At 42.6% G+C, this 25,721-nt stretch overlaps 3 protein-coding genes across 9 annotated transcripts in view; 1 reads left to right on the top strand and 2 right to left on the bottom strand.

The window, feature by feature from the left end:
* Positions 1-2,726, bottom strand: part of zdhhc8b (zDHHC palmitoyltransferase 8b) — a 62,685-nt gene extending 59,959 nt beyond the window's left edge. For all 3 annotated transcript variants that reach the window (XM_075468361.1, XM_075468360.1, XM_075468362.1), the window contains exon 1: positions 2,440-2,726. In XM_075468361.1, coding sequence (XP_075324476.1) covers positions 2,440-2,543 — 104 coding nt within the window. In that variant the 5' untranslated portion in view covers positions 2,544-2,726. The remainder of the gene's footprint in view (positions 1-2,439) is intronic.
* A 750-nt stretch (positions 2,727-3,476) lies between these two features.
* pgam5 (PGAM family member 5, serine/threonine protein phosphatase, mitochondrial) lies at positions 3,477-7,733 on the top strand. 2 transcript variants are annotated; one of them, XM_075468373.1, is made up of 6 exons: positions 3,477-3,988; positions 4,445-4,617; positions 4,757-4,882; positions 5,002-5,090; positions 5,642-5,775; positions 7,058-7,733. In XM_075468373.1, exons 1-6 carry the CDS (start codon positions 3,759-3,761, stop codon positions 7,206-7,208), a joined length of 903 nt encoding a protein of 300 aa, XP_075324488.1. In that variant the 5' UTR covers positions 3,477-3,758; the 3' UTR covers positions 7,209-7,733. The 2 variants fall into 2 exon arrangements, with proteins under 2 accessions (XP_075324488.1, XP_075324489.1); XM_075468374.1 differs by having other exon boundaries at positions 5,645-5,775.
* An 832-nt stretch (positions 7,734-8,565) lies between these two features.
* Positions 8,566-25,693, bottom strand: ankle2 (ankyrin repeat and LEM domain containing 2). 4 transcript variants are annotated; one of them, XM_075468371.1, is made up of 13 exons: positions 25,365-25,693; positions 22,966-23,480; positions 21,771-21,965; positions 21,343-21,530; positions 15,443-15,631; positions 15,205-15,327; positions 14,781-14,844; positions 13,719-13,894; positions 13,506-13,612; positions 12,483-12,673; positions 11,385-12,246; positions 10,935-11,066; positions 8,566-9,510 (listed from the first exon to the last, which is right to left on the bottom strand). In XM_075468371.1, exons 2-13 carry the CDS (start codon positions 23,456-23,458, stop codon positions 9,303-9,305), a joined length of 2,928 nt encoding a protein of 975 aa, XP_075324486.1. In that variant the 5' UTR covers positions 23,459-23,480; positions 25,365-25,693; the 3' UTR covers positions 8,566-9,302. The 4 variants fall into 4 exon arrangements, with proteins under 4 accessions (XP_075324486.1, XP_075324483.1, XP_075324487.1 ...); XM_075468368.1 differs by lacking the exon at positions 25,365-25,693 and adding an exon at positions 24,618-25,340; XM_075468372.1 differs by lacking the exon at positions 25,365-25,693 and adding an exon at positions 24,618-25,340 and having other exon boundaries at positions 22,966-23,486.
* Positions 25,694-25,721: the final 28 nt, after the last annotated feature.

Consider the following 25,721-nt stretch of genomic DNA (forward strand, 5'->3'; position numbering starts at 1 on the left):
CATCAAAGCTCTCATCAGTTTATCACCCATGGTACATCAAATTCCCACACACCGCTGTCCAACAAGTACAAATTAAGAGGGACTTTCATGCCGTGGCTGGACTGCCAAACATAATTGGAGCACGAGACACATATACGCATCAAAGCCCCCGTGCTCGTGCTGTCGTGGAGCGCACTGAGCTGAAGGCCAGGTGGGTGTGTCTCGATACCTCGTTCATGGCGCAATATTGCCATGAACGAGGGTCTCCACCTGAACCAGCCCAGGCAGACCAGAAGCTGTGGTGCCAGAAGACCCCCTCATGGACCACCCCATCAAAGTGCCATCATGATGAGGCAACAACTGATTGCACGGCTTTAGTTGCAGTCATCGAGCGCCTGCCCATGGCGAGACGTTTTTTTTAAGCCATTTTCATATCAAACCATTTATTTTTTTATTTCGGTGACATGGTATTATCAGCACTCGTAATTGCTTCCCATTTCTTCGCTTTAGCAGGTCCCGTAATTCCACTGCTGACTCTGCTAAAAATGACAGATTTTCATTTTTGGACCTGAAAGCAGAACTTCAGTCTCAGAGCCCCTAAAGTTGTTCTTTTTGCGCCTTGATGCCATTCTCATGACTCAACACTCACACTTCCTGGCACAGGAGAGAGGAAGCACAGCCTTATATGGTATAATTTTGGGCGTGGAGTATTCAAATCTACTATCCTCGTGCACGTGAACTCAGATACGCACAGGTGGGATTCATCATTTATGCAGGTCGTTTACACACTTTTCCCGAAGTTAAGAGCGTTTGTTGAATCTGACGTGGCGTCTCCGCACGAGACCTTCGTACGAAAAAAGTGAGAGAAATTTAGAATAAAAATACGAAAATGTTCTTGCATGAGGCCCATTGTGTGTGTTTGAGAATGAGATGGAACAGCCTTCTATGTGTGCTGCTCCCCAGGAGGGTCCAAACACAAAACTCAAATCCTTTGGGCTTTTAACTGGGAAATGCAGGAGTAACAAAGTAAAGTCTTAATCCCCAGCCTTGAACCATCTGCTGTGGGATGAACCTTAAGGTGCAGAGTGACACAGAAGAAGGACTAAAGACTGTCTATGAGAGATAAACATTCTAACTTCTGCTGTTTGCCAACAGTGGAACTCAACTCCTGATCTCATATTAAATCATAACACACCCACTCCGTATCAGGAGTTGTAAATCAGGCCATTTGTTTATGCAAAGCGATTGGTACTACGTCAAGGAGTGCTGGGATTTTTAAAGACACAATACAGCCTACAAGCGAAGCCTCAGAACACCATAAGGTTCCTTCAGTGTGGGGCCACTGAATCAAAGCTGAGCCAGCTGGGTGCAGCTGAAGCCATTCCAGTGTTGTCCTGCTATAGTATCGTAAAACAAATCAAATTTGTGTTCTCTTTAAAAACAAAACTGTAGCCAAGGCAAATTAATCTCTTCATGTATCACAGAGTGAATCACATCATCTATCATATTCCCTGTGGTCATTAAAATGCAGTGAAACACACGCAGCGGTTTCACTCCTCAGCACACAGACGTACAATGGGAACTGAAACATGGAAAACATGTGAAACATGGGATGGGGCTGATTTCACTGATAACCTAAGTGTCATCAGTACAGGAGATAAGGGAGAAATGATTGAGAATAGTCATCTCTGGTCGCTACTGTGTAAGCTTGGCATTACACTCATGGCACTGACTTCCTCCTTCATTAGATGGGGAGGCATGGGGGCAAAAGCCCTCCAACTTGTGGGTCCTTGATAGACTGTGTGTGAGTGCAACTGTTGTGGATGGAGCTGCCCATCAGAGAACAGAAATGCGCTTTTAATCCTCATTTAACTCTTAATGAAAAGGAAAACCTTTTCATAAAAAAAAAAAACATGATAGCAGATGCAATGATGCTCAGCGGTCACGGCAAACCCCGCCAGCATCCCACTTTTACAATTCTTCCAAATAGACTAACTGAGAGTGAATGAGTCAAACACAAATCGTCTGTTGGGATAGCTTCAACCATTACAATTGCATCCTTGACCGCCTGCGGCATCTCCTCCTCGGAGGGGGAAAGCGGGTGTTTGAGGCCTAATGTGCGGTCCCCTGCACATACAAGCCTTGTCCAACTTGCCTGTCTTATTGGAAGTTTCCCTTGCAGCTACTGCGGCTCAATGACCTGCGTGAGGCTGCACAGGAAAGGCAGCATGTACGGCTGCTCTTCGCATCACCATTTCAGATCCGCTAGCGCCCAGGCTTTCAGCTGGGGCAGATACTCTCCCTTAAGACCGCTTATCCCACCTAAGTGACTCAATCCACCCGTGCAAAAAAAACTTGCCGCTACAAAGCACTTTTTGTCTGAGTAATGTGTGCGCATGCATACAGCTGAAGAAAATCCTGGCACGCACAGAATGAGAGCACGGAGAGATGCGAACTTACGTGAAAACGAAAAATAAAGTGGTCGATCCCACAAGGAGTGTGGCAGCAGTGGACACCGGGATGTATTTGGTGGGTTTAAATCTCTTTCCAGCGCTGTTGGGCATTCTGTAATTCCCACATTCCTTAGTTAATTATTCCGATTGGAGGCGCATGTAGAAGAAAATACACATTCACATCCAGAGTGCAATGTGTGGGCCTCTCTGGAGCTATGAGCGGTACAACCAGTCCGTCTTTGCTATCGCTGAAGCCGCATAGGTCCAAGATGTTTGGAGGCAGGAATACATAGAGCTCTGTGAAAGCCTGGAAATCCCACCCTTACAATCCAGCCCACTGCTGAGGTCACTCTGAACCGCTTGAAAAGGTGGAGCCTCGCTTCAAAACCTGAGTCTTAATGTACTTTTTTTTTTTTTTTAAGATTTAGATAAAATGCTGATTACGTTACATTTCGTCGGACGGAATCATTTTTATGCAACCTGCTTTTCTCGGAAACTGTCTAATTATCGACTCCATGTTAAAAAAAAAAAAATCATATCAAAGCGTCACTCAGAATTTAAGTTGGTTATCTGTTACGCTCCTTTGGGGCTGGTTTAGACGGTGTTCGCATGGTGAGTGACACCAAACTTCATCTAAATTCTGGCATGGCATGTTTCTTTACTCATCTCTCTACATTTACTCACCGACAAAACAGTCATTTTTACAGGGTCAACTTTCAGTCTTTAATTCGGTGTAGTTATCATGCATCCATTATTCTTCCACCTGGTACAAATATAGAGAAAAGATGAAAGAGCAACGACAAAAAAAAGATAATGAGTGGCTCCTTCTGTAAATTTGAATAAAGCCTCATATAAGCAAACATATTTGTTCTAATTGAAAAGCTGCATGCTGATTTACAAAGCCAGCTTGGGGAGCAATTAGTTAGGAGCACTAAAGGGTCCACTAAATTGTTACGGTGAATTTATGGATTATGGCGCCCTCATGTGGCAAATATCGGAATTCGAACGGTATAGCGAACGCTTATTTTTGACTCCGTTAGGACACCGTAGTGCTTGTAAGAACCTGCTCTGATTAGCTTGCTACCTCTCGTACTGTTTCTGTTTCACGTTCTTATTTTGAACCTGAAAATCGACGCCCGTTAGATAGTTATCATAGAGTAACTGTTTAGTAAACATCGCTGGAGCTCCAATCAAAGCAAAACGTCGCTTAAAGCAACATAAAGTGATATCCTTTTGAGGAGAAACGGCTTCACTTCTCATTTACTGCACACCAGTTAAGCTCAGCTAATTAGCTGGCATTAGTTTGCTTCCTCGGCGGCTCGCAGGATGTCGTACAGGAAAACTTTGAAACTTATTTGCGGCTTCGCTGGAGGCTCTGCTGTTTTGGTGTTCGCGGCTGCCGCTGCAGACTCTCGCGGATACTTCGGTGAGCACCGCGGTGAGGTGGCCACTCGGTGGTCGAGATTCAGCGTCCTCCAAGCTGCTCAGCCGGCGTGGACACCGTCCAACCACACACCAGTCCCGACAGGACGCCCCTGGGACTTCAACTGGGACAAGTATTGTATCTATCGATGCTTTGTTTCTGTGAATATGGTACCATTCATGCCCCTTTATTTTCCTGCTTTCGTTTTTGTGTGGAACGTTACACCAAGTAGGTCAGTTTAAGTTGTATGTAAGAGAGGAGAAATTAAACTGCAACATTAATTCAATTTAACATCTTGTTAAAAGAAAGTAGCTATAATATACGCTTTCCATATTTAAGGAGGGACTATAAGGATTATTTTAAGTATGATGGTATTCCATGAAATACATTTCTGCTGCCGTATAAGTCCTGTCAAAAGCTATTGCTTAAAATCCTGTTTAGTGAAGGGATTTGTCAAATTAGGTCCAGAGAACTTCTTCAAACCGACATACTGCTCGTGATCTCAAACCATTACTGGGTTAATCCACTTTTCCGTTCTCTGAGGTAAGCCACCTTTAATCCCAAATTCACCCGTCTTTATTCTGTCCAGGAGAGACCCGTCGACACTGTCCAATGGCAAGAAGAAAGAGAGTGTGACCGAAGACCCCAGCTCTGATCAGGACAACAGCAAGCCAAAAGCCACGCGTAACATCCTCCTCATCAGACACTCGCAGTACAACCTGAGCGGCAACAGTGACAAGGAGAGGATCCTCACGCCGTTAGGTCCATATCGTAGTTATTTTGAACTGACAATCAGACTGCATTTGCTGCGAGAAATCTTGTCTGTTTTCTCATTTCCCTTTCCAAATGTTTCCGAAAGATCCACCGCTTGTTGTAATGATCTTTCTCTCTCAACTTGCAGGCCGTGAGCAGGCCGAGTTTACAGGTCAGAGGTTATCAGCTCTGGGATTGAAATATGATATTCTGATTCACTCCAGTATGGCCAGGGCCACAGAGACTGCAAATATCATCAGCAAACACCTCCCAGGTAGCCAAAAGATGCCACCATCCTGCCACCATCACCAGCTTCTAACTGTTAGTGATGAACAGAATGGAAATCACAAAATGTAGATGAACATTCTCTCCTAAAATGTCATTGGGGTTTAGGAGTAGACCTGGTTAGCTGTGACTTGCTGAGAGAGGGTGCACCTATTGAGCCAGTTCCACCTGTCACTCACTGGAAGCCTGACGCTGTGGTGAGAGAAGCTACATCCGCTCTCCCCTAGAGTGGGTGTGGGCCTGTTATTTCTGTATTTGCATATCCTTGTTTAGATCAGTTTCTGCTGACCATATGTTTGTGCAGGAGTCATATCATGTGCTTATTTAGGCTCACAGATGCAAAACTCAGCCAATACATCAGTGCTCTGCCAAAGGAATGGGTTATAGGAAGAGTTCATTTCCAAAAGGCCTGAGTTTAAAGGTGTCTGGCAGCTAGTTGATTATTTTTATTTTTTTTATGTAGTTTGGTCATTTATTTAGCTATATGCACAGGATAGGATTGAATAGAGCAATCCTGAAAACAATCTGCCATGGAGCAGCAGCTGTTGTGGTCACCTATGTGTTCATTTTAGCCTTTTATTAAGATAACATCCCCCGCACAGTTGGCCTTACCTTTTGGAATGAAACTCTTCATACATTCCCTGCAGTGCACTGTAGCCATTTGTATTGACTCAGTTTTGAACAAGGGGTTCAAACGGAACCCTTTCATGTGACAAAGGCAGCTTTCAGCCTCTCTACCATCCTCCAGCAGTACTACGAAGACGGAGCTCGCATTGAGGCAGCCTTCCGGCGCTACATCCACCGAGCTGACCCCAAACAGAAGGAGGACAGCTATGAGATCATCGTGTGTCATGCCAATGTCATCCGTTATTTTGTCTGCAGGTTTGTGTCAGCAGTGGCTCAGCTGAAGCCAGAATTTGTCCCTGTTGCTCTTTGCTTTGCTCTTTGCCAACCACTTGTTTCTGTCGTTTCCCAAAAGAGTTTTAGGTTTTTTTTCTTTGTTATTGTTGTTCTCGTCATTGTGCTCCCAGTTTAATCCGCTGCTGGAAGTTAGATAAGATGATAGAAATCATTAAGTGTATTTTTTTTCCCCAAAAAAGTCTGAACTATTTCGTTTAAATGAATGTTCCTGAAACACGCAACCATGTAACTGCATTAGACACAATGCAGTTTTCCCTAAATGTTAGTTTAATTCCCCATCGGTGAACATTCAATTCACATTTGAAGAAAACATATCGCGATACAGAAATTTGTGGCTTTTCAACCGAAAGCTGGGGCCAAAACAGATTGAGCCTTACTTCCAGTAACAGTTAAAAACACAATTGTAGTGGATAACATTAACTTTCGGTATTTGTTTGAATTAGTTTATAAAGTTCACTTGCAATCTTCAACTGGGTGACAGTGGAGATGTGCAACTTTTAACAGGAAGCTTCAGCACCAAGGAGACTCCGGAAAGGTAGCCATCTGCCTCGATCAGTTTGTGGGTGAGAGGGTAGGACGGACGCAAACACCAGGCCAGGAATACTTCCTAACGGAGAAACGCAAAGTCGGAGACTACTGAAATGGCAGATGGCATAGCGAGGAGCTCCCCCAGCCCATCTAGACCTATAGCAGCATGACTAAAAGGATCATCTGAGCCAACACCAACTACATGATTGATCAAAAAGTAAAGTTTTAAACCTAAAAATACAAGGTAGAGACAAACCCAAACTGGGAGCTGCTTCCACAAGAAAGGGCTCATATCATTATGGTCTTGTCTCCCTTCTACACTTATAAATTCTAGGAGCCACAAGTAAGCGAGCAGTCTGAGAGCGAAGTGCTCTGTTGAGAAAATATATGTAACTATAAGGTCTTATACAATGAAGCTTTGTCATTTGGAACTTCATTTGCGAGTACAAGACTTTTTAATTCTGTCTTGGACTTTGCACGTAACAAATGAGGAGAAGCTAGTTTGCGAAATCTCTCCTGTAATTGTCATCAGAAGCTTTTCAGAAAATTTTTGGGATAGTTTGGTAAGGAATTTTAGTACCAGTCTTTCTGCTTCACTCTGTGACAGGATGTTTCTAATTTATTAAATAAATAGGATTGCTGTTCCCCTTTAGAGATGCATATGCTGTAGAACTGAAACGGTTAATCTTTTTTTTTTTTTTTTTCCCCTCTTAAGGGCGCTCCAATTTCCCCCAGAAGGCTGGTTGCGCATGGGCTTGAATAATGGCAGCATCACATGGCTCACCATCCGTCCAAGCGGCAGAGTGGCCCTCAGGACCCTGGGAGATGCAGGATTCATGCCCCCGGACAAACTAACACGGACCTGATGGCTCAACTCACAGCAGGTTTCTAGAACAGGGTCGGCTGCAGGGTCAAAGCTCAGTTTTCTCCTCAAGTGTCTTGAAAATTACTGGATGTTTTTCTTTTGTAACTGATGTACCCATAGTGTTATCACACTGTGTGTTGGTGGCGGTGTTGTGGTGACTTCCGTGCCATACAACACCTACAGAAGCATTTACAGCTGCATTGCAACTTCAGAATGTAATTTAGGATTTTTACACACAAGTGACTGATTTTTAAACCAAAAAAAAAAGTTCTATTTGTATTGCTGTTGTACATGTAATTAATGCCATTAGCTATAAATTTGACTGAGGGTTATGTGTGATAAATAATTATCAATGCCTCGAATTCTTTTCTTCTGAAATTATTGGAGAAAAGCAACGGTGGAAATCGATGTAGGGGTGATGGTTTATTAACTGAAAGCAAATTCTGTCTAGACATACAGAAAGAATTCATCATGAAATTATTATTTTTTTTTATTTTAATAAAGCACAACGCTAAAAGCAGAAGAAGCATGTTTAAGTTTTTTAGGTGCATTTTTGCAAAGTTCCACATTCATAAACATTCAGACCAGATTTGATCTTTTGTCACCTGAGAGGACGAGGATGACGATACAATCTTCTCAGTGAAAGGAGGCTGTGCTCTCCGATAAAGATACATTCAGAACATTTCTTTCAACAGAAGTGGGGCAGTTTGGATACTCTATTTAATAGGCTCCCCAAAACATAGATGAACCCTCCAAAGAAAAGAAAAAAAAAAGCACTGAATTTATTCAGACAAACTTTATACAGGAAGATTTAGCACGTTCACAATCCTCCATGTTATATCCTCATTTGTAAGTCGCTTTGGATAAAGGCGTCCGCTAAATGCATAAACATAACCATTGAACTCAACAGGTTATGAATAACTTCAAGAACCTGACACGTACACGAGTTCACGATAAGCTAATTTCAGCCAAAAGAAATTCCTGGCACACAACTTTGTGCATACAAGCTCCGTTGAGCACCATTTTTAAATTGACAAGTCACAAATGACCTCTTGGAATATAAAAAAAGGGTATAAGTACTGAGACTCAACTCGCAGCGAAATGCAGCTGATCTAATCATGTGTTTTCTTTGTAAGCATAAGGCAATTTCTGTTCAGATTATCTTCATAGGTCATAGGAAATTATTAAATGGGTCTGGATTGTGTTGCTATTGGATTAGGTTTTAGTCTCTCTGCCCTCTGTGGTTGTGAAGAGAAAACAATCACTACAGCTTTTTTGCAGGCTGGGTTAAGTTCAGCCTCAAACGGGTCAAAACATTGTTACTGATGGGTGTGTGTCATCATTCATACACTGCAGGAAACATTTAACAAATATTTATTAAAAGAAACAGAAGAAAATGGCACAGTTTAAGGCCGCCATTATTGGCAAAAAGTAAAAGTCAAGACATGTCCAGGAACCACAAAGAAAACATGGAAAATATATGCATTAATAAAGAACTACCGTAAATAAAAACATGGAAGATCTAACCCCCCCATTATTTTTCATACAATTCAAGATCTGATCCCTCACTTCAGAAAATTAAGGCAATTCCTGAACTGAGGAAAAACACAGGAAATGGCAGTTGGTTTAAACACCATTAATAAAAACATTACATTTTTGTGCTACCGACCAACATACAAAAAAAAATGATTATTTTTATTATTTTTTCCTTTTTTTAAACAACATCTTCAGTTACACAGTCCTGTTGATGGTTCCTCTCTGGTTTTAGTGAACTGACTGTGGGAACTGTGGCTTGTGTTTATGATATCCAAAAAAAGTTGACCCAGGATCTGATACAGGTGTAATACATTAGCCACAAACAACATTACCATTAAATAAACATGGTCCACACCCATACAGTACAGAAATGATCGAGGCGTCCTTTTTTTCTTTTTTAATAGAAATTATCCATACACTTGTGCATATTTCTGTCAGGTTTGAGGTTTCTGAGCTCTAGTGCTGTGACCTTGGTGTGTCTGCGCTTGTAGTGGCGAGAGCGGACGGGCGGGGCTCGGTTAGGGTATGGCTGCAGGACAGGCGAAGGAGATGGTGCCGCTTACAGATGTGGCTCGTTCAAGTGCCTGAGGCGGATGCGCTGAATGTAGCTAACATTGGCAGGGCTGTAACGGCTGGGGCTGAAGTCTGGTGAGGCAGCGTGGCGGACAGGACTGAAGCGACCAGTAGGAGACATCAGGCCGCTGATGGGGGAGCCGGGGGTCTGATGCTGCATCCTGAGTCGGGGTTTTACCGCAGGGCTGGGCCAGCTACACAACACACATCAACGCTGATGGTTACATTTGTTTCTTTCATTCCATTGCTGTAATGATTCTGCTACATGCACATGACACCACTTGGAAAAGCGTACAATTGGAAAACCAGCTTGAAACAACCTCTTAAGCGCCACACTCAAAAGAAAACAAAACAAAACAAAATACGCGAAAAGTAAGGCGAGAAGAAAACTTCGTAGCTGCAACAGTAGTTTTTAAAAACGGCGAGGCCACAAGAAGCGGCAATCTGACAAGCTAGCAACCACCAAACACCTATATCATATGTGTTCCTATGGAACCCAGAAAAGACCCAGTCTCGGAGAAGGAGCTAAAATGGGGCCGTGGTCCCTAGTTCCTGTATGTGTGAATGCGGGGAAAAACGGCCCTATTACTGAAAAGGTTATAGGAACTGCAAAAGGTTCCTACAGTGGGAATGAACCTATTCTTCATGAAGAAGTTGTCAATCGTTCTTTTCATCTTATCATCCGCAGCTTTTTTCACTCTAAATCTGATGGGCCGAGGCCACTCAACTCTCTCTGTCTGACCGCAGCACGCGCATTTTCAAACATACACACATGTACAGGAATATCTGGACCACGGCCAATCAGAGGGGGGTCCCGCCCTTAACTATCTCTGATTGGTTTAGACCACGATGTGGGCCTAATGTGTGTGTTGTTGAACCAAAGGGAGGCTTTCAGAGTCGCGGGCCTTAGATTTAAAGTTCCAAATTTAAGAATTTTTAAGATCCCGTGGGAACCCTGGAAAGTGGCAGTGTGATTTTTGCAGCTTTATCACAGGACAGCTTTATGCCACTGATGAAACAAGTCATTCCAAATTACTCCTTTAAATTCTTACAAATTGTCTTAACACATTGTGGTGAACTGAATCTCAAGAGAAAGAACTTCATGCAGCAAGTCAGCAAACAAGAATACTGACCAAGTCACAGCCTTGGTTTAAAGCTAACGACATGTTTTAGAGGACATGAAAGGAGCAGTTAATCTGAGGAAACGCACTAACCTCCCAGTTTTGGTGCTCTTCTGAACATAAAACTGAAATCAATAATCAGTACTCAAACAAAGAAATGCTCCTTTCTGTGCAAAGCTTCAAACTTTCGCCATTCGCAAATATGCAATGAGGGACCAATTCTCCTCAATAAATAAATGAGCCTTACATTTATTTGGGTTCTCTAACAGCATTTAGTGCTTCTGTGTCCATCTGAACAAGTTTAAGGGAACATTTATGAAGAAAAAAACTATTTTAAACGTTTCTCATACCGTGAATATCAGTTTTAAGCCTTTAATGCAAATAATCAGACTTCGTCAGCTGCTGAAACTAAAAATCTTCCTTTACAGATCACAACAGCTAACATTAAATGAAATGAACAACCACCCTTTGGAATAAATTGAGTGAAGCCCACTGACCTCTGCATGTCCGAAGCAGAGTATGACTTCAATGTGCTCTTCCACTTGTGTATGCTGGGAAACGTTTGGGGGTCAACGTCGACATCCGTTATTGCCAGTAGGACCTCTCTGTCGAGTTTAGTTGGTGAATCCCTGTAAAAGCACGCAAGACTCATCAACTATGTCATTATCAAGCATCATGTCATAATGGGGGGGATCAACGAGTCATTCCACAAATGGCAGTGGAACTGGATAGTGAGTGCTGCATCATGCTGTACAGAACAACAGAACCCCAAACTAATTAACTCAATCAATAGATCTGCTACTTACTTTTAGAGTTATTCAACAGTGACTAGACAGAGTTTAACTTGAAAAATGTCATTGTTTGCTATCAGCATTTTCTATTTGACTGTAAATTATGTAAACGTCTCAACCAGCATAATTCTCTGGAGAGAAACCAGTGTTACTCACCCCTCAATAAAAAGTCCTCTTCTAATGTGCGGTGGGGTCCTGGGCAGAAACTCATGGGAGTTATCTAAAGACTTATACGAGGAACCAGAGGATCCTGAGCTGCTCAGGTCTCTGCCTCCATGGTCCCATGACTTGGACCTTGCACAGACGTTGCGCACCCCTGACACTGACCCCCTAGTCCTACTCGGTACCTCCAGACTCTCTTCAGCTTCAAAGTACTCCTCTGAGCTGCCGCTGGTGTTCCTCTCCTCTGTACCTTCTCCCTCTGTTCTCCTCCCTGCTCCATCCACAGCTTTACTGTCCTGACTGCTATGACTGAGAGAGAGGCGGTTCAGCCCAGAGCTCAGGTCTGTTGCTGAGGACGAGCTGTAGGAGTCACGGAGATCCTTGTGCCGACTCCCGCCACTACTCCTTCTCTCCCTGCAGCTTGTGGGACTGTCCAGGGACTCCTGCAGCGACATGCGCTCAAACTCCACCATGAGATTGGAAATGGGCGACAGCAAGCAAGAAGAGGACAGGGAAGTGCGTGGAGACACCTTATCTCCATTGTGAGTCCTATCCTGGGAGGAAGAGCACACTTCGTTTTTGCAAACCATGCCGGGTGATAAGAGGCCATCACTGCAGCAGCACAGAAGGTCCTGCTCGGCAGCAGTCTCAATCAGGTCCGCCCCACGGTGGTGCAGTGCAATGTGGAACTCACGCCCCCCCACAGCTCCTTTCAGGACGTCCTTGGATGCAGCTGAGGAGGTGATGCTGGTAAGTGCTGCGTTCTGCCGGTTCTTCATCTCCTCAAGGCTGATATCGTCGCCCTCGTCCAGGAAGGCACCAACAGAAATCGAGTTGCAGAACTTTTTGGGCTTGCCTAGAACCAGAGATGAAGAATAACAAAAGCAGACTTGTTAACTCTTCAGGGCATATCATACATGAAACAGGCTATGTCAGAAAACATAACACTGACTGCACCATATTTCCATGAACATTAATTCAAATAACACATTTATTCAGGGTAGAAGATCTGAAATGTACATAGTCCATTTCCCTTTTCAGCACTTCAGACTTTGTCTGGGCCTGCAGCTTCTCACATATGTGGAAGAGTACCTGGGGAGGGGGTTTTAAACCTGTTGCTGGTCTCATTCTCTCCAGCCCCCTCATGAGCTCGTGGACTGAAACCTTTCTTGCTCAGATACTCTTCCAGCTTGCGGAGCCCCTCGGCTGTTGACAGATCCACAAAACTGTCGAGGAAGCCCCAGAACTCAGCCCAAGGATGGCCCTTCTCATGTGCCAGGTCTCTGAAGATCAAGAACAATCATTTTAGATTATTACTCTTTATTTATTTATTTTTTTTAATCATTAAAAGCATTAAAGGATTAGATGTATAGAGCAATAAAGTTTAACATTAACATTCCAGATTCTTAAAAATATCCATACCGTTGACCAAAGACCTCTCTAAAATAGTTTCACACAAATCAGAACATTCTCATGAATGGGTTCACTGCAGTTGTAAATGATAGCATTAATCTTAGCTAGGAGAACTGGCTGATGAACTTGCAGATTAATTGGTTTACACTTAACTTAGTAAATATATTCCAGTTGAGATTTGACCAACTCCTGACATTTAATACTGGCAAACATCCCCATCTTCTTTATTTAGCAGCTATAAAGGTTATATGGATATACTTGTTTACAGCAGATATAATGCAGACACCACAGGAACAGCTTCCTCCAGCAACAATCTTTACGGTTGTTCTAACACTGATCTGCACATTTCACATCATGTGAATGTTCATTCCTAGAAGACCTAAGGTACACCTTGCTGTGTGGTGTGGTGTGGTGGAGTGTGATTCATAGGTGTTGTTATCTGTACATGAACATGGTACCTGGAAAGGCTCATATGCTGACAACATGCTGATATCCAACTTCAGAATCTTATTTCTGAAGTCTTGGCTGATTTTTACTTTTTTCTTTAATTGTCTCATGATTTCACATAAAGATGCACTGACTATCAGTGTAAATGTACCATCAACCAAGTGCAGCATGTCCTCCACAAGTAGAATTTCAGTAGTACTATTGTATCTTTAGAAAATACTACATGTGAAAAGTAGAATAAGGACTTAGATGTACCTGCCCACTCTCTCTGCCCCTCTGTCAGGATCCGACTTCAGAATGTGGTGGAAGACCTTTGCCCTGTCTCTGGGTGGTGTCTTCCAGGACCGGCGAAAATCATCAGCCTATAGAGCAGGACAACACATTCTGGTCAGCAACTTTTTTGTGATGGTGGTTTTGATTTAAAAAAAAAAAAAGGAATGAATGCAGGCCAGGTGGTACGGAACTTACTTTGGAAGGGCTCAACGGGCCAGCAAAGGCTGTGACTGTCATCAAAGGATCCATGGGACTTCTTGTGTGCCGCTGTATCAGTGACAGACTCTCTGAGGACTCGGGTGACCAAGGAGCACCAATGATGGGCTGAGAGGTGTTGTCAGTGGCCCTTAGCAAAGGAATATAACATCGGTCTGCAAGAAAGCAAGTTTCATGGCATGAGTCTTAGGGTCCGTTTATACTAATCTGTTTCTATATCGTTTCTATCGCGGATGCACTGTCCATTTACACTGAAATACTGGAATACGACTTCACAGGTGGAAGGATTCAAATACGCCGGAGCCCACGTAAGCATTCGCATACGATGCTGATTTTAGCAGTTGTAAACGGGGAGAAACGGGGATACGCAGTGCTGAGCTCTAGCTACTCGGCTTTTATAATGAGAACCCAGCCACAGCAGCAACGTACATGGAGCGCCGCTTTTGGGTTAGACCGGGAAGAAGCAGCGCATGGTGGGACAATTTCGTGGACCAAGTTGTTGTCGCCGAAGAATGGCGCGAGAACTTTCGAATGTCCAGAGCAGCCCTGATAAATCTGTGAATATAAAGCAGTTGCTCATGCTCCAGATGCAAGGGCGATCATGTGATGTGATGGCTGATTAGTCATGTGACTAGCGAATCAGCCGATCCCCGTTTCAGTGTAAATGTAAATAGTTTGCAAGACGCCGACACGAAGAAATGGTGAAATGAATTAATGTAAACAGAGCCTTTTTCAAGACGCACTAAGGAGTCACGGTCTGCATTCATTTACTGTGATGATAGCAGTGATGGGAACTTTAGTAGTTTATTAAATGGTCCCATACATTTACACTTGCACCTCAAACTTCTAATGACTACTGTCAGCAATGTATGATGACAGAATGATTTAAAAATTAAAAAAGGTAAAAAAATATTAAACTCCAAGATGTTACATGTCTCTTCAACCAGTCCTCATTGAGTATATGTATACTTAATAACACAGTAGACTGCATCTCTGGGTAACACCAAATTTCAATGTCATGAGAAATGTGTGTATCCTTACCCTCCAAGTAGTCTTTAATCCTCTCTTTAACTTCTTGGGTTTTATTTTTTCTGCTACAAATAAGCTGTGGAACAGGAGAACAACAAAATGACAACATGTCCTGCAATGCAGCTGTTGTCAGCTCAACTAAGCAAACAATTTGCTGATCTAAGTTTAGCTTACAGTGTTCATCGAGTGATCGCTGCCAAAAGGGTTTAAAAAGGTCACAGCTTAAGTGAGCGTATTCCTCTGCAACTACTGCGTCAGGGTTCGGCTGCATTGTGCTACGCTGGGCAGCTGCTTGACAGCCTCCATACGTTGCATGTACACATTCATGAACCCTCTCTATCTTAGAGCATCCGGCAACGACAGCCTATGCTATTGTTTTTTTACCCTGCATGTGTGGTTTCTACATGAAGAAAAGTGTTCAAATATAACTCCTTACATCACAAGGCTTCTGGCCATCCTTGTTCTTACAGTTCTTATCGGTGTCAGGATGAGAACACAGGGCATTGACCACATCTGGACATCCAAACTTACAGGCGAAGTGGAGCGGTGTTTCAAAGCCCTGAACCAGGGGAGGGAAAATAGAAAAGGGCAAGAAATGATATGAACACAGAACATTAAATACATTTGAGAATGATCTAATCTAATCTGGTAGTAGGTATGGGAAAAGAACTGACGGTCTTATCTGGAGTGTTGAGGTAAAGATCTACAATGTAGCGGATTCGTTTCTGCAGCATGACTTCCTGGTCATCTGGGTACATTAGGCGCATAAACTCTGGGTTTTCCAAGATGTCAAGCATCATCTGGGCAATCCCTGCTTGATTCTCCTTGGCTGCCACGTGCATGGCATTGTACCGGCAGCCCTCCTGTTCAGACAAAACAGAGGAACAACTGTATGGAAAAAGGAAACAATCATTTATAACCTCCTATCAACTGGAGATGATGCTTTGTATCTGACCTTAACTGTACCAGCTGAAGTTAGGGATTAATCACCCTCCACCTTTTTTATTTTCAATGAGTAGGGTTAAACACTAGCAGGCCCAGAGATGTTCACTTCTGCTGCATGCCCCTTCCCCTCTGCAAAAATTGTGTATTCCTCTCAAGGTGCTAACTGTCTCCCTTGTATTGTGAACAGCCAGTCCACCCCCCCACTGAGGTTGCTGCCTGTAATGACACAGGCCAAAATGCTGTTTGAATGAACTCTGATCAGCCCAACATACTGTGTGCATTTTTATTCTTTACAAGCTGACCCTGTAACATCATTTGTTTTGCAGCCAAAGACAGAGGTAAAGAAATTATCCATAGTTAGTCCTTCCCTGGTCCATAAATGGTTCTGGTAACCCGATTCTTTCATTGGAAGCCCAAGAACAAGCTGGAGAAATCTTAAGTTAAACAAATTATTTATTCGTGGTCATCAGCCCGAGCCCCGATATCTGGAAACATTTCATATTCATGTTCACCTTTATCTCACAGAGGTTGTACTAAGACGTGACCGAGTATAATTGGCCAGTTTTTAGTGACATGAGCAAACCAACCACCGTCCACGTCATGCTCTTTGGATGTGATAAACAATGTGTAAGTGTTGTTTTAGGTGTGTATCTAATGTACCAGACCTATCTGACCTAATAGAGACGCTTTATCTGACCCCGTTATTTAGTCCCGTTATGTCATCTTTAAGTCTTGGACCATTCAAGGACATGCATCGCATTGTATGAGCAGAGTGGAAAAGTACAAGCTAGGAACATAGGCTATTTAGCAAAATACAGAATACGTTTGTATGCGCTCCTTGCTGGTGTCCTTGTTGTCGAGGTGAAGGTACCGCTTTATTTCAAGAAAGCACTTAAGGGGCATTATGGCTTTGATATCTGGGTTGCCGAATCTATTGGCCCACATGAGTCGCATGGCACCAATGTAGCCCTTGGCAGCCCTTGGCAGCCCTTGGAAAAAGGATTGCGAGGAACGCCATCAGCTCAAAGACTCTCATCTGCCAGCTGGGATTTGTTCTACGGCCCTCCTGGACTGTGCAGTCTCTGATGGTCAACAACATGCTGATATCCAACAAACACTGGAAGCTTTGAAGGCGACTCGTGATTTTGCGTGTTGCAAACGCTGTTGGCGCTCCAGATCCAATGAATGCTCTGTGGAGTTTCATGAGCAGAAAAGTCTCCAACTTTGTGGTGGAACCTCACAGTGCCATCTTTCGCCTTATCTGTGGATCCAGGTGTTATGCCCACATCTGCAACTTTTAGTTTTTTATTACAAAAGGGGGTTGACATGTGTTGTGTCTTCCTCCTCATCTGACGTGGCCTCTGTGTCTGAACTGTCCTGCTCAAACACACAGTTGACCACCCGTCTACTGGTGCGTCTTTGGAGGGGAGGATTTACTGGTGCAAGCGCAGTGGCATCCTCATCACTTGACAAATCTGTGACAACGTTTCCATTCTGAAAGGCGAGGTTCACATCTCCACCATCAGATTCACAGTCCGACATGCTCTGTATAATTGCTAAAGCCTCCTGAGCACTGATCCTTCTTGGTTGCCTTGGTTGTGACATTGTGAAGTCTGGGTCTGCGTGCCAGGCATTCCCTATTTATGGTTGTTTCTCACTCACAACATTCACACCTTTTACGGCACTCCCTTCCCCTCCCTTCCTTCATTGAATCTAAATTGTACGATGCCCATTTAGTCTTACAAAAGGGCACATCAGCTATAAGCAATGGTTATCTGTGGTATAGCATCAGCATGTGCAGAATTAAAATAACAACTCTTAAGGACTAACTTAATATACAGAATGTATAACAAAATATAAATTCTTTGCTAAGTTTATTTACATTATCAACATACAGTGATGTGCAAAAGTCTAGAGTCACCACTTATTTCTTTATACTTTGCTTCCAGGGAGCCAAAGTTTATTGTGATCTTTAAAAGTAGGTCAGAACAACAATTCTACATGTTTTCTGCGCTCTCCCCCATTATTTTCCCACAATTAATTTTTTATTTTTTGTTGGTTAAGCAACTTAACACGGACTTACAAATCACTCAAGCATAAAAAAAGTACTGAAATCAAGAGATGTCCCAGTGTTATGTCTAAATATACCAGAAAACTTAGTGAAGAACCACATTTCCCTGAAATTATATGAAAAAATTAATGATAGCTCAAGGCTATGGCACAGTACTGTACAAACCCCTGATTATTTTATTCTTAATCTTAAATAAAACTTCCAAATGAAAGTAGCAGCCGGAAGGTTGGCGCTGACAATGGAAACAATGTTAACGGATCAACAGATGTCATGGTTCCTGGTCAGGCTCAAACAATGCTGCAGCTCACAGTGCAGACTGAGAGCTTTAAGACTCTTACTCTTAAGTTTTCCTAATTTTGTGTGTTTCACATGCTTTTGTTTTTCTTTTTAAACATGGAGTCTTCTCTCCATCAATCTAAACACAATAAGGCTTGGGTATTGTTTGTATTTTTTTACAAACACAATTGCTAAAAACCATCATTTTAAAATGGTGCCCATGGCTGATAGGTGCTTCAACCAATATGTGAAATAATTTTCCATGACAGAATTTGAACAATATATGAGGTCTTAACAATTTCAGGGTATCAGTTTTCAACTTAAGGCCTCGGTATGCTACTCCGTAGCTATCGGCCAATCCGACTCCGTGGTCACACAGAGGCTTTCGGAGTTCTCCATCAGGCTGTCGGTTACGCAAGGCAATTCACCTCCCGATCAGTAGGCGTCGCTACGTTAGACGACCCAATCTCGCGACGTCTATCGTGAAAGTAGTTGATTGATTGTTTACCTTCCGGCTCCGTTCCACTCCTCACAGTGAACAATGGCGACCAAGAGAGAGAAAGACTGTTGTTGGAGTTGGAGCTTATTGATATTGAAATGAAAATTATTTTGACCAAATGTTGACCGGCACACAGTAAACTCTTTCAAAAATGGCGGTGTTGTTGTTGTTGTGAGAGGAAGGAGCTAAACCGGAAAAGTGATTCCGGAAATGATGTTGTAAGCCGACCAATCACAACCCTTGCGGTCTCCGTGAGTCTCCGTCTCCTCGACGGATAGATAGGAATTTTGGCCAACGCACGCAAGCAACGGAGAGCGTCTCCAGGAGGGTCTCCGACGACAAAACCTAAAGCTGGGCATACACTGTGCGATTTTTGGCCCGATGTCGACATGATTTTCACTCGTGCGACTATTTTGGAGATCGGGCCGAGTTTTGGCTCAATCGTGCGTCTCGCATCGTGTAGGATACATGGGGTAACGACAAACGATTAAGCCCTCCCGACCACCTCCCGATCGATCGGATGAAAATCAAACTTGTTTGAAATCCTGGTCGCCCCTCGTGAGGCTCTCGCACAGTTGAAGCACTTGCACGCGGCAATTTACCTAATCCTGTCACACTACGCATGCGCGAACATAGATACGGAAGAGAAAATTGTCAACAGAAGAAAAAGAAGACAACAGAACAGCATGGCAGCACAACTTCCGGACAGTCCGACCGAGTCCGACGTGTCGTGCAGTGTGAGCAGCCAGATCGCATCAGACCATCGGATCGTACAGTGTGAGAACAGGAATTGTGAGCTGCGACGTTTTAACCCTTGCGATTCACTCGTACCGTATGAGCAGCAGCTGAATACCGCGATTGAAAAAATAAATAAATAAATAAAAAAATAAAATAAAAAAATCGCACAGTGTATGCCCAGCTTAATACAACTACAACGTTTGAACTTAAAATAACACTTTCAGGAGTAATAAAAGCAGTAGTTTTGTACACACTCCACCTTCAGTGTTCAGCAATTCTTTGGCAGAAATATCAGGATGTCTGCACTGCACAAAGGAAACCTTCTCAGACGCCATCAATGAGGGCTGTACAAGCAGGTACCTGCTTGGATTTTTAAATGCAATATGGCTTGCAATCAACAATAGCGTCACCAAGCAAAGAAAAGACTTCTGTAATCATCATCTGCAGTCTAAGCAGAACTTCCCTGAGCGCAGCACTCCACCAATCCAACTTTTACAGTAGTGTGGTCAGAAAGAAGCTATTCCTCACTAGAAGTCAGCTAATAATGTGTTAAAAGACACCTGAAGCCCCAAGAAGACCCCAAGAAGCAAAAAAAACTTCTCATCTACTGAAACTAAATGACTGAACAGTTTGGCCACAGTTCCTAACAATCAGTGGTGTGGAGGAAAAGTACCACTCAGGATGTAACATCAAATTCTGTGATCCAAACATGAATTTCAATTGTAGTTTGTGTCTTACACAAGCTCGCACAAACTTTTAATGGAGACCTTTTTGATGTGATCTGGCCGATTCATCTGAAGAGCTGATCAAATGGCAGTTAATGTGCTCACACTTGTACCATGTTGAGGTGAAATCAGATTTCTGTCACAAATGTCACAGAAAAGCTGTTTTACAAAAATATATTTTCTTAAAAAGACGTGGCTTTGTGAAAGGGTCTTAATAATTAACATGGTTATGGCAGCATAACATGGGGAAAGTTTGGTGCATTCAAAAACAGATCCTCGTTGAAAACCCTTTCCCGAGACGTATGAAGAATTACATCCGATAAGATACATGAGAGAAGTTCCAGGAAAACCCTACGAAAGTCCTAAGGTGCTTCATTCATTGTCCTCGAGCATCTCTGGAGGTTTCAAGAATTGCACCGATCTTACCTTGCTGGGCTTTGACGTATTTGCCAAGATCAAGGGAAGAAACTTCCAAAAGGAAAAGTGTGCCAAACTTGCAGAATAATTCACAAGAATAAAGCCAAAAAATAAACTAAGCAACCATTGCTGACAATGGAACTTTAACCATGTAGTTACTAGTCTGAACACCCAAGAAAATGGGATATTTTCCATCGTTTTTAATGTAGTAACAAAACCATTAAAGAAAATAAGAACAAATCTGGTTTTGCTTTGCCATTGTAGTGAACTGTGTGTAGATACATGAAAAAAGAAGATAATCCATTTAAAGATGACTGCAAGATATTAAACTGGAGAACATAAAAAAGGGTAATGACACTATTTCTATCTTGCGTTTTTGGTTGTTTGGAGTTTAGAAATGTGGCTCTGAAATTTACAGTAAACAGACAGAGCATAAAGCGTAATTTATGCTTCAGACGCAAAGCCTCTGACGCTCGGACGCATAGCCTCTGCGAGCGTCAAAATCTTGACCACTCCCCCACGCAGAGGCTCTGCGCGCGTTCTCGTGCACCTCAAAAAAATCCTGACTACACGACAGACGCACGCAGACCACCAACGGAAGTGCGCAGACAAAAGCGGCTGTGATTGGTCCTCGGTGTGCCTTTCCGGTTGACCAGGATCAGCGTGTCAGCGGAATATATACACTCCCCCCACCGAAGTTCTCGCGACTCGCGAGTTCACGAATGGGCTCCCACTAGCGTTTTGGCGGGAAACTGCTATGCGTCACTAGAAATTCTAGGTCGAGGTTGCAGAACCATAACATGAAAAGTGGTTCGCGACCAGAGCAAAGCAACACGTCAAGACGATAGACGCAGAACTGTAATCTGCCCTTAAGTATACTAAAACAATGATTCATGTTCTCACCTGGACAACAGTGGGATTATCCCCTGACCCAATAAGATAACGTGGGTTGCTCCAGACAAGTTCGAAGAAGGCCGACTCATCCCCCTTTTCCACAGCTTTTCTTAGTTTGGCTGTCAAGTCCTGACTGCGTGGGCTCTTAAAACTGTTGGCCCTCTCCTTGCTGATGGTATCAACCTCCATGTTCTCTGCTGTGGATAGAAAGATTGGAGTGAAAGGTACAGCAGTAAACCAAACATTTCCCAATACTGATTGAGAAATGCATACAAAATGGTAACAATATGGCTGGGCCTACAAATTGGTGTTGAGTCAGGTGTTTGAGTGCGTTTTAAGTTACCTCACACTATTACCCTCAATTCTAAAATCCTTTAATGATACATTTCAATGCTCAATGTGAATCAAAAAAAAAAATCTGCAACTTATAAACTTACCTTTCCCAATGACCTGGCCAGACCTGATAGGAGATACACATGGTGTAGATTTGTTGGGAGAGGGGAAATAGTCACAGATCCCCTTAGCAAACGTCTCTGCAGCTTCACGGTTGGGAAAGGCCTTGAAGCGGGCTCCCTTCATCATCTTTACAGCTTGAAGTGCTTCTTTCTTATCCGTGAATACATGTGCCCCATCTACAATACAAGAGAAGTGTGTTTACTCCTTATGCTTTGCCCCATTTTTTTTAAGGAGCAAAAGGCCCGTTCCAAACAGTGACGTTTAGGACTATCCTTCCATTTTTAGTTCACCTTAATTGCACTTTGTCACATAACTTATTCTGCTTGGCACCAGGGAGTAAACATCAGTACAAAATTAGCACCCTAAACCTCAAGCCTAAATGAAAGCAACTAGTGCTACTGAATGGGAGACAGCCTGGCAGGTCAAGCATTTGTATTCTTATATGTAGGTATACTACACATACCTGCCTCTACCCTGCACAACACCACTGGTTACGCCGCTTTACGTGGCAAAACTTTCATTTGGCGACACTTGCTTTAGCAGGACTGTCTGCAGCCAGATTTTCTCTATGTAACAGACTTGGAAAAGTGCAAGATGCAGTCCTGAAATCTTAGTGTAGTTGAGATCAAAAGTGCAAGTAATAAATGGTGGTAAAAATGTATATGTTATCTCCCAAATGGAGTAGCTACATTTGGAGTAAAAACTTAACTTTAATAATGGGTGTGGTCAGTGTGCTGTTGGCTATGCAGTTACAATATAAGCCAGCCCTTAACGTGAATGAAAATTATTTTTGTAGTAGTTTAAGATTAATTTATATCATAATTCCACTGAGGCCAAGCACTCTAGGTGCTCCTCATGCTTCCACAAAAGGAACGTGAATTAATGCACCTGATGTCAAAAAACAGCCACCGATGCTTCAGAAAACACTAGACAACACAGGAGATATCATAACTAAACAAACATGATAATATCAAAGTAGACAACTAGCCTCTAGTTAGTTAAAAGCCACGACCCCCCCCAAAAAACGCATAAATAAACAGCACTCAGATATCCCAACTTTTACTGGTGTGACTTTACAAAATTCAGACAGCAAACCATTCCTAATTCCTATAAAAAAGAATATTTATCTATCTCAATGCGTCCATGATTGTAAGTGTTCTTGTGAATCTCTCTTACCATTTCTAGCCAAGGCATCCTCCCACGGTGGACATACTCCATAATAAAAGGTTGGGGACACTTGTGCTGGCTTTGAAGGGGTTTCCGTTTTGGACTGAGAGTTACTGCAGTCAGTGGAGCTGTTAGAGGTCGTCTTAACTGATATCTCCTCTTCATCTGGAGGATTTAGACCAACACCATAGCCAAAGTCCAACTCCTCACTGGCAGTCTCAGAGAAGCAACTGCTTGCTGCCGGAGTCGCAGATCCAACGGCTGAGGTGGCACACATCACAGCTCTGGCATGATCGGCTGCTCTGTCCGAGATGCCCGTTGAAGAGCTGCTATCCGTTTCAGTGGCAATGCCCTCTTGTCCAGCCAGGACGCGGGCTAACTTCCTCTCATAAGTGGCTCGGGTGGTAGATGTAATGGGGCCGCACTTGAGGTTTGCTCGAGTAAACTCCTCACTCAGCTCTGCGGGACTCAGCCCCTTCAGCCTGCTTAGAACCGCCTCCATACTTCAGCTCCCTGTAACTCACCTGTCACTCAAGCAATTAGAATAGAAAAATACTTTATTCATCCCCCAATGGGGGAAATTCAAATTAGTCAAGTAGCATCATTTACAATGATTGTATATTAACAACAACAACAATAATAATAATAAAAAAATACTACTAACTACTACTAATAATAATAATAATAAATTACTAAATGAATAAATCAATTTGAGAAGAACTCAGCAGTCAATGTTAAAAAGCCTTATGGCTGTAATTATGACAAGCAGTCGTTCATAAATCAAACAAGCAACATGGAAGGACTTATGACACAAAATGATGGTCTTTTCAGCGTTGCAGACTTTGTTTTGTTCGATTAAACAATCAGGAATTACAATATATAATCTAGTGGCTCAACTAGACATTACCAGCACATTGACTGTTCCAAATTGACCACTAATGAATCCCAAAAAAAAAAAAATTTAAATATATTTAGACACACATACACAATAGTAGCTTTACCAGTTTTTGCATTGTTAAATATTCACCACAGCTTGACCGTGGCCGAGTTTTAGCATTCAGTAAAAAAAAAATTGGCGCGACTGCAAAATACAAAAACACAAACTAGCAGTCACCACTTATAAAATATAATGGACACTTACTTTCACAAATACATATCCCCCTTCAGTGCTAAGCATTTCCGTGTAGACTATATTTGTTAGTTAATCAGCATCTCACGTGTTCTCAACAGCTTATTATTATTTCAATAAACATCTGTAATATTTAAAAAGGGAAAATAAATCAAAATTTGTAATATTTCATCTTCAAACAACTAACGACACTAAAAGTTGGACTAGCTTCTGTTGGCTAGCTTGCTAACCAGCAGAACAGCATTGGAAGCCGGGGAGTGTAAGCTAACAGCAAAAAAACGGCTCATATGAAAAATGTAGACGGGACAAAGCACGACATTTAAGCAGAAATCATGTCGGCTATATTTCTACAGAATCCCGGACAAATGATTGCTTATATTAGACTCTCTATTCGCATGCTGTCACGCCCAACTATGTCATTCGACACGGGTTTTCGGACTGCACCGTAACAAATTCAATACGTTGTCATGACGCCAATAAAAATCCAAGAGTACGCGATGACATCTGTCAACACGTGTGACCCTGTACTTACCGAGGAAATTTTTACTAAGCATAATCAGAACTGTGGGAGACCGATTAGTTTTGCACAGATAAACTGTTAGACACAAAGCTGAAGACGGTCTGGAATAGCCTCATTGTTTACAACATGTCACGCGCATGCGCAGTTTCAAGGGAGGGCGCACGCTGCATTCCACACCTGTAGGAAAACTTCCAACCAGAAGACTTGAAGGTGACAGGCACCGACCACAAAGCGAACCAACTGAAAACACCACGCAAGTGTAAACTACAAGATGCTTGACACTGGGTCCTATATTATTATAGAACACAACCGGTTAACTCAAACAGCGGTGGTATATGCTTTCCCTTACACAGTTATAAAACATACATCAAGATGGCATGCCATGCACTTCCGTATTCTTGACAGTATTTCGAAAAAAACATGAACCCAAGAACACGTCAATGGCCAGTAATTAATAATAATAATAATAATAATAATAATAATAAGCTCTTCCTTTATGTCTCCATTTTCCGCAAGACCTGAATGTAGCATCAACATAACATAGCAGACGCGACAAATCCAAGGTACCGAAAGCCTTGCGAAGTTATAAGCAGGTTCCCGTGGTACTTTATTATAATTTGTAAAACCTTGACATAAACAAATATTTCGGGACATAATACACTAAAAACAGTTAAACACATATTTATGCAGGCCAACTTGATTAAACACGCAAGACATGACAGGTTTTAAATAAAAAAAATTGAAGGAAACGTATGGTACCTGTATAAATCGTTGTCCGTTAAAGGTGAGGGAAAAGAAAAAGTCAGATAATCTTGTAGCTAAAGTCCAGAAAACTGTTTGTCCAGCATGCTAAAAGACATTAGCCATTTAGCGTGACAAGAGGCTAACCACTCAGGCCACCGGTTGGTTGTAGCATTCAATAGAAATGTACATTAAAATGACAGTTCCTGTGCTCTTACAGTATATACAGCAATAAATATGCAAGGCAATTAAATATCGTGCATTGCTAGATGGAAATACGATTATAATTGTACTATGCCCACCTCCTCCTCATCTTTCCCCGGCTACAAATGCTAGGTGTGTTCTCACCGCGACGGTTTCAAAATGCGGAGCGAG

The sequence above is a fragment of the Odontesthes bonariensis genome, chromosome 6 (assembly GCF_027942865.1).
Source record: "Odontesthes bonariensis isolate fOdoBon6 chromosome 6, fOdoBon6.hap1, whole genome shotgun sequence".
Taxonomy (NCBI): Eukaryota; Metazoa; Chordata; class Actinopteri; order Atheriniformes; family Atherinopsidae; genus Odontesthes; species Odontesthes bonariensis.